At 34.8% G+C, this 13,011-nt stretch overlaps 2 protein-coding genes across 2 annotated transcripts; both read right to left on the bottom strand.

Moving 5' to 3' along the window:
- Window positions 1-2,444: 2,444 nt before the first annotated feature.
- LOC144548523 (Oleosin family protein) lies at window positions 2,445-2,984 on the bottom strand. The gene has a single exon (XM_078297213.1). It carries the CDS (start codon window positions 2,908-2,910, stop codon window positions 2,470-2,472), a length of 441 nt encoding a protein of 146 aa, XP_078153339.1. The 5' UTR covers window positions 2,911-2,984; the 3' UTR covers window positions 2,445-2,469.
- Window positions 2,985-5,098: 2,114 nt separating this feature from the next.
- On the bottom strand, window positions 5,099-10,706 carry CHUP1 (Hydroxyproline-rich glycoprotein family protein). The gene is made up of 11 exons (XM_078296939.1): window positions 10,255-10,706; window positions 10,109-10,161; window positions 9,281-10,012; window positions 7,338-8,110; window positions 6,624-7,173; window positions 6,392-6,523; window positions 6,087-6,268; window positions 5,888-5,999; window positions 5,666-5,809; window positions 5,446-5,576; window positions 5,099-5,289 (listed from the first exon to the last, which is right to left on the bottom strand). Exons 1-10 carry the CDS (start codon window positions 10,349-10,351, stop codon window positions 5,475-5,477), a joined length of 2,877 nt encoding a protein of 958 aa, XP_078153065.1. The 5' UTR covers window positions 10,352-10,706; the 3' UTR covers window positions 5,099-5,289; window positions 5,446-5,474.
- Between the last annotated feature and the right edge of the window lie 2,305 nt (window positions 10,707-13,011).

A 13,011-nucleotide genomic window follows, 5' to 3' on the forward strand; every position in this document is an offset into this window, starting at 1 on the left:
TCCAAAACTAGATTAATTTCATTGGATAATGATTAACTGCTTCATTATCAGACACACTTAATTTGACCAAAATATTAAAGTGGTTAAGAGTTTTAAACAGGGCAGGATCCAGAATTCTCATCAGTGAAAGTAAAAAAATTATCGAATCAGATTTAAATAGCTAATTGAGTTTAAATCCATTAATTAATTAGGTATTTGATAAAAAAAATACTTCGACTTATATTTTCCAATACTCTGACTTGTAATTTATGATTCTCCTAACTTGTAATTATAATTACCAATCATAATTCGAGAAATTTATTTTAATTTTAATCCTATATTTAACCGGAATTACAAATTTACAAATTAAACATCCAAAGAGAGAAGAAAATTTCCAGAGAGAAACAAAGTTAATCAGAATCAATAAATCACCACTAAAACTCAAAATTCAGGAGCGCCCCCCCGGATCCGCCCTGATTTTAAAGAGCTAAGCTAGCCTTAGTTACAGACTTACAGGTCATGGGTCTTTCACTCACTCTCAAGTTTTAATCTCTCTCGCTCTCTCTCTAGAACAACGGATACGGACTCGTCTTTATGAAATCCGAATCCTCCCAGGTACCTGACTTACTCAAGCAAATTGAAACGGACGGCCCAGATTAACTCAAACCGGTGCCTATTCTGGGATGGGGCGAGTGGCCAGTATTATTTAAGCTTTGAGATTCGTGCCAAGTTAAAAGAACGATCATGGACCGTCCGTTTCCAATTTGCTCGAGTCAGTTACGGTAATCTGAATTCGTCTTGCATAACCAATTAACCATGTTCTTGAAATAAAATTAATCTTCTTCTTTTTTTTTTTTCCTTTACGAGCTTTTGTTTTTGATTTCCCACTGGAGACTAGATCATTGCTAAAGCCTGAGTTCATTAGGGTATAAATTATAGATACGACACAAATTATAATTTAAAATTCCTACAGCTTCTTAATTAATCAAACAGTTCAGAAAAATATATATCATTACTCACTAAATTAACTTCACGGATTCAAAATCACATGACTAAATTAAGTCCGATAACATAACCATTCCATTCATTATCAGCCTTATTAAATTGATGATACTATTCTTTACAATTTTTATTTTATAATTCATCAAAATTTATCAGCCTTATTAAATATTTATGAACCCATTGAAAGTTAGAACTGTACTAAGTGTCAACATCATGAAAGGTCTAAATTCATTTTATTGTTGTCTTTTAGTTCATATCAAAGAAAGAAAAGATGAGGAGAAAAAAGGTGTATCATGTATGTCCAATTTGGAGCCGTGCATACATTACCAATGAATAAAAGAAAATTAGAGTGCCACAAAGCGTATTGTCATTTTCAACATGAGACTATCTTTTTCATGATTCTAGGCTACCACTAGTCATTTCGTCGTGAAAAGTGAAAACTAATAAGGACTTATAGCCTGCTTTCCAAAACTAGATTAATTTGATTGGATAATGATCAACTGCTTCATTATCAGACGCACTTTTAACCACGTTAATAATATTAAAGTGGTTAAAGAGTTTTAGAGAACCAGCCTTACGAGTGCGTATCCTCTGAGATATCTCAACTTTTGCGTGACCGACGTGTCCGGTGTCTATTCGGGGGTGATTAGGGGTCAGTATTATGTGTGCTTTAAGATTCGTGCATAACGTATTTAAACGGTTGGGATTTTCCATAAAGTCGCGCAAAGTTTGAGATATCTCAGAGGATACGAATTCCAGACTTAGAGGTCATGGCCTCATGGCTTCATGGGTCACTCGCTCTCAAGTCTCGTCTCAATCCCTCTCGCTCTCTCTCTAGAATAACGGATACGGACTCTGTCTTTGCATGAATTCGAATCCTCTCAGGTACCTGACTCAAGCAAATTGCAAATTGGAACGGACGGTCTCGATTAACTCAAAACGGTGCCTATTCGAGGATAGTGTGGGGTTATTTGTGCTTTGAGATTCGTGCCAAGTTAAAAGAACGATCCTAGTTCGTCCGTTTCCAATTTGCTTGAATCAGGTACCTGGGGTGATCCGAATTCGTCTTGCATAACCATGTTCCCATGTTCTTCAAACAAAATTAATCTTTTTTTTTCCTTTTCGCGTTTTTGATTTCCCACTGGAGATTAGATCATTGCTAAAGCCTGAGTTCATTAGGGTCGTTAAATTATAGATACGATGTCAGACACAAATTAATGAAACAATTCAGAAAAAATATATCATTACTCACTAAGCTACAAGGATTCAAAATCACATGACTAAATTAAGTCCGATAACATAACCATTCCATTCATTAACCTTCGTACGTACTTCGCAGACATGTCTCTAGAAGCTTCACGTAATAAAAGAAGGAAAAAAGAAAAGAAAAAAAAAACCAAGAAAATAGATAATAAACTTATTACTAATTTTACCCAAATTAACTCCTTCAAAAACAAGACATCCAAACCCGAAACCCGATCCACAATCTCATGCACCAGGTGCAGCATCCTTGACCCGGCTCTGGATGTACCCACCATACTCCCGAGCATAATCCTTCACATGACTTGCTGTATCTGCGATCCTGCTCCTTGCATAATCAACCCGATCCGATCCAACCGGGTGGCGCCCGGTAAAGTACTTGTACATCCACGTGGTGCCAGCAAGTGCCGCCACGGCAACCCCGCACGTGGAGAGAAAACCAGCGACGAGTACAAAGAGTACGAACACGACTGGGACCCAGATCGGGCTTGTAAGGAGAAGTATCGGAGCGAGAAAGATCAGACCCATGACTGTACCCGTGATGGTTACGCCCGTTAAAAGGAGGAGAATGGCACCCGATATGACTAGGGTTAGGAATCCAACGACCTGGGTGGAATTTGGAGCATGGTCATGGAAGCGGCGACTAAGGTCCTGGAAGCGATCTCCCATGGCTAATTTCGTAATTTGATTGTGCGATCTTTCAAGGTGAAATTTGTTGGGAAGGTTTGAGGGGAGAAAGGGAGAAGAGGTGGGATATAGAGGAGAGAAGAGACACGTGTCGGATGGAGGCAACGTGTGCGTTGGATCTGAGGTGATATTTTCTAAAGATGGGGACGGTCAGGATCTGTTGTTCAGATGTGGAAGGACTATTCGAATTTGTATCACCTAAGGTAACAAAATATTTCTGTTTGGATCTGGACCGTTCAATCAGAATCCGCACGACTATTAAAGAGATATGTGTATTCCACTTCGGCCCGGATTTTTATCGAACGGCAGTAATCCAAACAGAAATATTCTGTTACCTCAGACAATATAGATTCGGGATTATGCTGAGTCGGATTTTGACAGGTACTGTTACTCTGGAACTCTCTATTTAATATAGAATAAATTGACTGCTGTCAATGATTTTTTTTCTTAAAATAAACAAGGTGGTGGGATGCTTCCATATATATATTTGAGTGAGTATATGTTACTATGCATATTACGATTTGGTCCGTAATACGTCTTAATATTTGACTTAATATTTGGTCCGTAATACGTCTTAATACGATCAAGTGATTTTATAAATATCTAAAAAAATAGTAAAAAAATTTCAAAAAATGTAAAATTTGGTCTCCAAAAACATATTAATATGGAGAACAAGATGAACTGTTCGGATTGACCGTTATAATTTTGAAAAATCGAATGTTGAGCCGTATTACGGACCAACCCGTGATATGCATAGTACCATAGACTCAATCTATATATTTATTTAATTTTTTTTATTATATGTTATATATAATTATAAATTTTAAATATTTTATGGTATTTTATATAAATAAAGAACGATCTCAATTTAATTAACATTATTTTTTGCATATTTATTAATTAAAATTTAAAATATAAAAACTTAAATATTTGTAACAAACAATACGAAATTATTTTAAGGCACTTGATTTAAAAAAACGACAACATATCTTAACGGCATTTTAAAGATCATAAAAATACTTTATTTTTATATTGTGTGGTTAATATGAAACATCTGCTAAAATAATTTATTCTAGTAAAAAGTCTACTGAGAGAAATAAGAAACACTATAAGTATAAAAACAAAAAAACGCGTTTTGTAATTATTTTAATTATGCGCATATATTGAATTTGATGAGTTACAAACTTACAATTCAGTGTTTTTTTTTAAAATAATAAAATATAATTTTGGTGTTATGGTTGAAAGGGACCACATCAATCTCTATATTGCTGTACTTGGGAATAATATAATGTCATCCGATTATTCACAAGGACGAAGATTCCTCTTAGATATTATAATTAAAGCAACTTCGAATAAATTCGTGCAATGATTTCTACTTTAAATAATTTATTATTTTAATCCAAATTTTAGATTTCAAGTTCAAAATTTTCAACATTAATAAGCATAATAGTAGATATTCATACGCCATTATCAAATGTGCATATTTATAGACTGTCCAGATGGACTCTAGAATATATATATTCCCCACAAGTAGGGGTGGCAAAAAAGCTCGTAGCTTGTGGTTCGATTGTGATTCGCATCTAACTCGCTCACTATTGAACCGAGCTGTTAACGGGCCAATTTGTCACTAGCTCGGTCTAAAATTAACAAGTTCGAGCTGGGACTTAGCTTGTTCGCCGGCTCGTGAGCTCGCTCGGCTAGACATCAATTTGTGAATTTGTATGAACTTGTGTGCATTTTGTAATGTCTAGCTAGGTTCAGCTCGGTCCAAAAGATTTGTAGAATTTATTTTCTTCTTAAAATAAGATCCAATCAGATCCAGGGAGCCAGCTTGTCAGCTCACGAGCTAGCTTGGATTAGCTTGTCACGAGTTCAAGCTAAAGTTTTAGCTCAAATACCCTAGATCCAACTCGCTCGGCTGTAACTCGGTCTAAAATTAACAAACCAAGCTAGGACTTAGAGAACTTAGCTCGGACCGAGCCAGCTCATTGACACCCCTACCCACAAGCCTTCATCGCTTTCAAAAGTACAGATGTAGTAAAAAAAATTATAAAATATATATAACTGCTGAGGGAATAAGTTTAATTATAAACAATTGTATCACACAGAAACGGAAAATGTCACATTTCTTGGTTTGGTATTACTGAATAACCAAAAGGGAAAACGAAAGTGACAAAATTAATAGCTTTGTTTCTCTTTTATATAATTGAACTATTATCAAATAATTAGTATATACATTGATCTCAATATCTATATACACATAATATATTGCAACGCTTCACCAATTTGGGTTGTTAACAAGTAGCAAGAGCTTGCTTCGCTTTTCTGGAGAAGTGCATTTGTAGCATCACTTAATGCAAACTGCAACAAATATATCAATCCAAATTCTTAATTAAAATATGGATGAAACATAATTTCTATATAAATTTTGATGTTTCTATACACATTCTTAATTGTTTAGTGATCAAAATTCATGCGAAATGAACTTACAGAGTTGTACTAAATGTGCTACAATACCTGATTAGAACACTGAACAAGGTATTCATTCATGATTCAGGCTTCTGTGTGTCTGACGACTGGCCCGCGTTCATTCTGCTTCTTAGTTCTTCAAATGCTCGCATCGTGTCGGCATCAAAACCCCCGGCAAACTAAGGTAACAGAAGCAAAGTGTGTAAAAATTAAAAGTGCTATAATTATTTTGGCCTTTTTACATTTCAATTTAGTTATCTATTTTTACCTGATGAACCCTGAATGCGAATCTGACACCTTGAAGCAGCAAAAATTCCCGGTTTGTTTCTTTGTCTGTACCAGTCAAAGCGTCTAGTTCTGATCCCACTCTTTTCATGTACTTCTTTGCCAGTTGAATTGATGACAATTTTATCTGTCAAAAAGGATCATTCAAAATTATTTACCATTGAGATTAATTTCTGTAAAAATTTTGTTTTGTTGTTTTAATTACCTTTCCAACTACGCCAGTATCAGATAACCAATCAACCGGTATCCCGAATTCTCGGTAGCGTGACATGGCCATATCTCGGGTTCGTAGAAGCGCATACACACTCTGTTCCACTCTATAAACAACAACAAGTTTCAGTTTTATTACTTTATCATATTTTCTCTTTTTGTAGTTAAATGAAACATATTATGTAATATCTTACTTTTCAAGTAAGGAGTACATCTTCTTCAGTGCGGCTTCGCATTGGAGATTTGGATCGTCAGCGAAGGTTGAAACTCTGTTTTCTAATTTCATCAAATCTTGGTACTCGAAAGATGCCTCCCGCAATGCATCGGTTTTTCCCTCTGGCCAATCAAAATGCTTGAGAACTGCACGCTCGTCAACCTAGAGTCACAACATATTTTAGGATATATATACTAGTTAATTGCAATAATGAAAGAACTACTAAATTATTGGAAACATAATTTTTTTTTTCTAAACTAAAGACAGAGCAGATAGATTTCTTGCCAAGAAGGAGAGTTCTTCATCCAACCAATTCACAAATGAAACGACATCTTCTATGTTGGTAAAGGTAGCAGCTCGTACTTCGTTCGCTAATGATATTACAAAATCGCCTTGTGTCTCCACATCAGCTTTCACCTAATTAATTAATTAATTTGGTTTAGTAAATTATGTTATCTCAAAAAAAATTGGCCAACAAAATTGAATGCATATATAATAATTTATGACATGTACTTACAGCTAAAAGAAACCCTGATCTATTTTCAATCTCTCCAATCATATTGCTCCTCACATCTGCCACATTTGATGTAGACAACGAACGACCTAACGATGATGTCTCCTTCTTTGCATCACGTTTCATCAATGTCTGATAAAACTCAACCAATTCAGGTGCACGATGTACCTTGTCCCCACTTGCTCCACCTCGTAGTGTGCCAGGAGGCGGAGGAGGTGGTGGGGGCCCACCACGCCCACCTGGCGGGGGTGGAGGTGGGGGTACACCAGGTGGACGTGGCGGTGGTGGCGGGACACCACTTGGAGAGTTAATTGAAGGAGGTGCATTGCCGTTGGTCCCACCAGATGGCTTTGGTGGGGGCCGGGGTACTCTTGGTTCTCTCTTTTCAAGGTGCGCTAGCTTAATCTTGCTCACCACCGGGCTGTCGTTTCCATCATTGAATTGTTGCTCTTCAGAATTGGATGTGGCATTTACAGCTGGGGGAGCCTTCTTCTCCTTTATCTGAGAAAGTTTTGGTGGCAAAACTTTGGCCGGCTTGACTCCATCGCCAAACCTACAGTCACAATTCTCGGTCAGCTTAATTTTTATCGATTATAATGAAATATATTTGTGTGTTGATCATGTATGCTAATATGGAATTCAGTACTTTCATATGATGTTTTTAGTATTTACTTCAGAATTAGATCAATTAGTCATTTAAAAAAAAAAAAAAAAAACCTTTCTGCTCTGGCTTGATCTGCCTTCGCTTTCAACGCCTTTTCCCTCTCGACAGCCAACTTATGCCGGTCTTTGTATGCCGGATACTTTTCCTCTGCCACCCCTTCCACTGACTTTGAAATTAGGTTAAATGATGATGACACGTTAGCTGGTTGCTCTGTGCCAGGCGACATATTAGCACTGTTCATAAATTCATTCAGCTCATTCTCTCGCTTGCCAAAAGTTGTAATTGCCACGCCATCTCCCGCATTTCTCAACATAAGCGATTCCAATGGCCCCTTTGGACGATTACTTGTTCTCATGGGTGAACTATTACCGATGGATCGTGTCGGCGAGGCTAAGGAGCTCGTGTCATCCCTCTTCCCCCATTTTTTGATCTTTTGGATCAAACTTGGTCTCTTGCTTAGATATCTACTTGAAGAACTATCAATTGATGTATTGTCAAAATCTTCACTATCCAAAGATGAGACACTCTCTTGATCCGTTTCGCCTTGACCACGCTCCGATCCAGCATACTCTAACATGAGTTGCTTGGCTCTTTCTCGGGATTTTGGGCTTAGGGTTTTGTTTAGGTCGCGTGCCGAGATGTGATTAGATGGGTTTTGGTAGTTACGAAGCTCATAACGGAGACACGCATTGACCCAACGCAGGTAAACGAGTTCTTCCACTTCACTAAAACGATTCATTTGAAGGCCTTCAACTTGCTTGCTAAGATCTTCATTCGCATGTCGTAGCTTGTTTATCTCCTCTCTCAAATTCGCCGCCATATCACTCTGCATAAAAAATAAAATGTACATTTTAACTATATATGAAGATTTAGTTTCCTTTTGTTCCCCAAAACTATCATTGTTTCACAAATGAGAATTTGGGCTTTGTTTGTAAATTAATTATTTAGCCAAACATGAAATTTATACCACCAACAAGTCATTTTAGTTTACTTTTCGTTTCCTTTATGTTCTTAAGAAACTGTGTTTCCTCATTCAAGTACTATTCCAATTCGAATTTTTGGAATTATGGATTTAATGAGAGAAAAACAGGGGAACTATGAGAAAATAAAATGTGCTATGTTAGTATACTATTTAAATATTTCCTACTGGTATGAATCCTATACAGGCTACAGCAATCTGCCCGGTTCTGATTTACTGTAACCGAATTCATGACAGCATTTTAATTATTTGTTTAGATAGAATGGAAAGGTTTCTAATTTCTTTGGTCAAATATTTATTGTAAAACTTTGACAAATGCAAAATTGTTTTTCCTAACAGTAAAGACAAGAAAATGTGGGCCTATAATATCAATCCATAATCTATGATCAAGGTTGAACCACAGCAGTGCATCGAGGTGGGTCCATTCTCACCACAAAAACCGTCTCATTAGCCGAATCAAATATATATAAAAAGAAGAAATTAACTGAAAAATATGGCTGAAAAAAGGTGTTTTTTTTTTGTAACCCAAAAGGGGAATTCAAGTATATCAATATCTTCTGTAGAGACAGGTACATAAGTGGTCCAAAATCACCAAACAAAAGACAGAAACCACTTTAAGGCTATCATGGTATTACCTAATTAATGTACATTTAATCTAAAGAATAACTACTTAAAACAATTTATTACATCAATCAATGGTACAGGTCTATGCAAAACTAGCTTTTATTCTGACATATTTTGACAAGTAGTTTTAGCTTCGTGCAGCGCACTAATTCTATGCAAGGCTGTTTTTATTCTATAGTTGGTGCGCTGCATGAAGTCAAAACTACTCTGTTAAAATATTTACCGCAGTGTTATGGCACAATTTTACAGCATATTTAGATGAAAATTGAAAGAAGGAAATGCATGTGGTAACTAAGCTCTAAAATTGCATGCTCCTTTATAAAATACAAATAAGCAAAACCAGACTCATCATCTCATATCAGATAAAAAAAAAAACCAACTGTAATTTCGTACCTCACTTAAACCGGCGAAGGCCTTCTCATCGAGTTTCATTGTAAGCTCTCGTTTCTGATGCTGCAACTCCTTATTCTTGCGGCGCAATTCCATGACCTCAACCTCCATCTGCTTGAAATTCTTCATTTTTTTCTCCATCTCTGCATCTCTCTTCGCCAACTCGGCCTCCTTTGTTTGAAGCCCCATCACCTGTTGTTTCAGCAAAACTAGCTGCCCCTTTGTCTGACTTGCTTCCATTTGTATTTGCTTTTGCATCTCCTTAATTTTTGTTCTCGCGGTGTTGAGTTCTTTTTTCGTTAGCATGCTTCTTTCAATCTCTTCATTTAACTTCTTCCTCTCAGCATTTAAACTGTTTATTGTTATATTCAACATGTCAATCTCGACTTGCTTGATTTTCAATTGTTTTTGTAACTCAGCAATGTCTGATTCCTGCTCCTTTAGGCCGTAGTACTCGAGGAGTTCACCCTCGAGTTTCACCTCTCTTTCTTCTAACTCTTTCACCAAATTTCGGAGGCGTTCTAGTTCCGACGCATTGTTCGCCATCTCAATGTCATATTGGCTATTGGATTTTAAGTCGAATTTGTCGTTTGGTAATGGAAGCTCGATTTCACCAGAAAAGAGACTCTCAAGTTCTTCATCTATTAAATCGGCGGTCATGCTTTTGCGGTTTGCTGAGCTAATTAGATCACTTATTGTTTTGACCTCCTCTTCCTCTTCTTCTTCTTCCTCGACCTATAAAATTTCATTGTATTTGAAAACAATTAATATAATTTTTCATGAAAAATACGTTCTCTCCTTCGGAAATTAATTGTAAAATCAATTTCTTACATGTTTATCGTCAGAATCTCTATCGTCCTTCTTCGATATCCCTGTGTCATTTTCTGACAAATTGAACACACCAAGTTACAAATTAAGCACTAGACAAATATAAAAAAATTTATCAAGCATGCATGATAATATAATACAAATAGTACCTGATGGCTTTACGTCCCGTGGCCTTGAACAATTAATTTGCCGTGCTGCATAGGCCGCTACTGAGGCTGCTACAACAAAGCCTAGCCTAACAAACATTAATCCAATTATCCTTCTTTCTCCCTTCACTCATTTCCTCTCCTCTCCAGCATTTAATTTTATAAACCACACTCAAAAATTGAAAGGGCAAAGAGAAGTGCTCTGTTTTTATCTTATCAGAACAGAGTGAGATACCTGACTCATAATAGTACTTGAAGCTCTTTCTTTTAGTTCAGTTGTTGAAACAGAGGAGCACCACCAGATTTTGTGGCTACCCTTTTTTACTGTATGGTCCATGGATATACATTCTAAGAGCTATCCCTTGTCTTTAGTAAAATTTGACTAGGGGTCACTTCCAAGTTCCAACTGGGAATTTCATCTATGCAAGAAACAAACCCAAATAATGACAAAAAATCTATATGCCAATTGTGGAGGAGAAACTATGAAAAACTGAAAGAAAAGCATTATTCCCCCTCTCCATTTCAATTAAAATGGAGATATGCTTTATGTATATGCAATGGATTTAATTAGCAATTTGGCATATTGGTAGGGGTGTCAACAGGTATGATACAGATCGGTGGATGTATTTTCATACCCGTACTGATAACGAAAAAAAAAACTTTACTCTTACTCATCTTTTTTAATACAGTATGGATTAGATAAACGGATAAAAAAAAGTATAATTGACATTTCGATTTGTGTTTTCAATAAAATATTTTTCAAAAAAGAAAAATAATAATAATGAATACAAACTAATTTGTATTATAAAAATTTAATAAAATACAAAACTTTATTGTATCATGTATCATCCTCATACAAATATATATCTATATATATACAATTATATTTTTTAAAATTATCTTACACAAAAACGGATAAGATAATAGAAAAAAAAAGGTTATCCTTATCCGTATTCGATGGGCTAACGAAAATAAAATCTTACCTTTATCCGTATTTTTGGATATGATACGGATCATATAAACGAGTAAAAGAGTGTCATTGACACCCCTACATATTGTATTTGTTTCCAAAAATTAAATCATTATGTAGCCGTATAACATTTTTCATTTGTTAATACCGCAAAGGGTATGAATAAAAGAAATGGACAAGTCCATTACGTTTGAAATGGGGATTATATAATCCCACTTACTTTTCACATGAAATTGGTGGTAGGCTGATAGCTTGGGTTTCCAGAATAAAAGAGAAATGTCTAATAATTCTCGCCCATTAGCTCATTGGATAGGCCTTGAGACTAATGGGAGGTGATCCAATTCGAAAATAAATCTGCTGTAATTATTGGGGAATTACAGGACCCTGTAATTCTAATCCGAACCGTTGGTCTTTCTCGAGATTTGTGCATGAAAACTTACTTTTTTTTAGATCTGTGCAGAAAATATTTGAACGGTTGATATTGGTTGATATTGGAATTTCAGGGCCTGTAATTCCTTCTGAGATTACAGCAGATTCGGACTCATCCAATTCACATGCTTCTCACATCTGTATAGCTTTCTGAGTTGCAACCTCTAAACAATCAGAGTAGAATCATACTCACAAATAAATTATTCGGATTTGATTTGACATGATCAAAAGTTCGTGATTTGAAAATAATTTAAAATAATTCGAAATTATTTGAAAAAAAGAATCGCAAAGTATACGCAAAAAATTTGGAAAAAAGTTCAGAAAATTCGCGAATTATTTAGTCAAAGTTCAGTCAACCAAATAATTTGGCATTTGGTTCGTCATCACTAAAAAACGAATTATTAACGGATAATTCGTGAAACTTGTGACTATGGATAGAATTGTTACCTCGTCATTTTTCATTCTTTTTAGCAAATCACTCAATTATTAATATCTATAAAACATTTCCAATCGAATTTTAAAATTCGTAATTCCACACAAAAAAAAAATATCATTTTTAATAACTGTACTAAAGACTAGTTCTCAACTCGTCATTTTTATTCAAAAAAATATATATATTGTTCGATTTCACAACCATCTCATATACTGTTTTATAAATACGCATGTGATTCGTTTACAATAATAAATTAAAATTTTATTGAAATGTGTAAATTTTATATAATTTGTGGGACATGTATTGTTCTTTGAATTATAGTATATATGTAATACTTTCATATGAAATTACTATTGAAAAGATATACAACAATAAGTCCATACTCAATGTTTATATGTTTGACTATCACTAATAAAACGCATTGTACAAGTATCATTTATGCTCAATATTATGATTTTAAATAATTATTATTATTTGATATTACCATTAATTTTTTACAATATTTAATAGTTATACGAGTGATGTCACTATCCATGAATGCATAAATAAGTATTTTAAATATGAGGAAGGATCACTTGATATTGATTAATTTAGCAATTGATTAAAAAAAATTGTTAATTAAAAAGTAAATATATAAGTATATTATTGAGCATATAGATAATCTAACAATTAAATTACATGCAATTTTTAAGTATTGTTTTATGGCACATTAAGGATGAAATATACAAAATTCTCATTATTTTTTTAGAAATCTAGAAATCATTTTATCCCAAAAAATTAGCAAAATAAAATGTGCTTTTGTAGAATTAAGCACTTCAGAAATTACACTATTTTATTTAATAAATCACATTCAAATATACATGTCTGTGGTAAATATATACACATAATACATTGTCAACAAACTACAGCTGTCCTTCTAATTGAGTTG

Source organism: Carex rostrata, chromosome 33 (assembly GCF_964058835.1).
Source record: "Carex rostrata chromosome 33, lpCarRost1.2, whole genome shotgun sequence".
NCBI lineage: Eukaryota > Viridiplantae > Streptophyta > Magnoliopsida > Poales > Cyperaceae > Carex > Carex rostrata.

What these genes read in the sequence shown, in the direction of transcription:
- LOC144548523 (XM_078297213.1), bottom strand. Translation starts at nt 2,910, where the DNA reads ATGGGAGATCGCTTCCAGGACCTTAGTCGCCGCTTCCATGACCATGCT.
- CHUP1 (XM_078296939.1), bottom strand. Translation starts at nt 10,351, where the DNA reads ATGTTTGTTAGGCTAGGCTTTGTTGTAGCAGCCTCAGTAGCGGCCTAT. An exon ending in ACGGGACGTAAAGCCATCAG is followed by an intron (nt 10,162 to 10,254) that starts GTACTATTTGTA and finishes TCAATTTGTCAG; the next exon opens with AAAATGACACAGGGATATCG. An exon ending in TCGCATTCAGGGTTCATCAG is followed by an intron (nt 5,577 to 5,665) that starts GTAAAAATAGAT and finishes CTGTTACCTTAG; the next exon opens with TTTGCCGGGGGTTTTGATGC.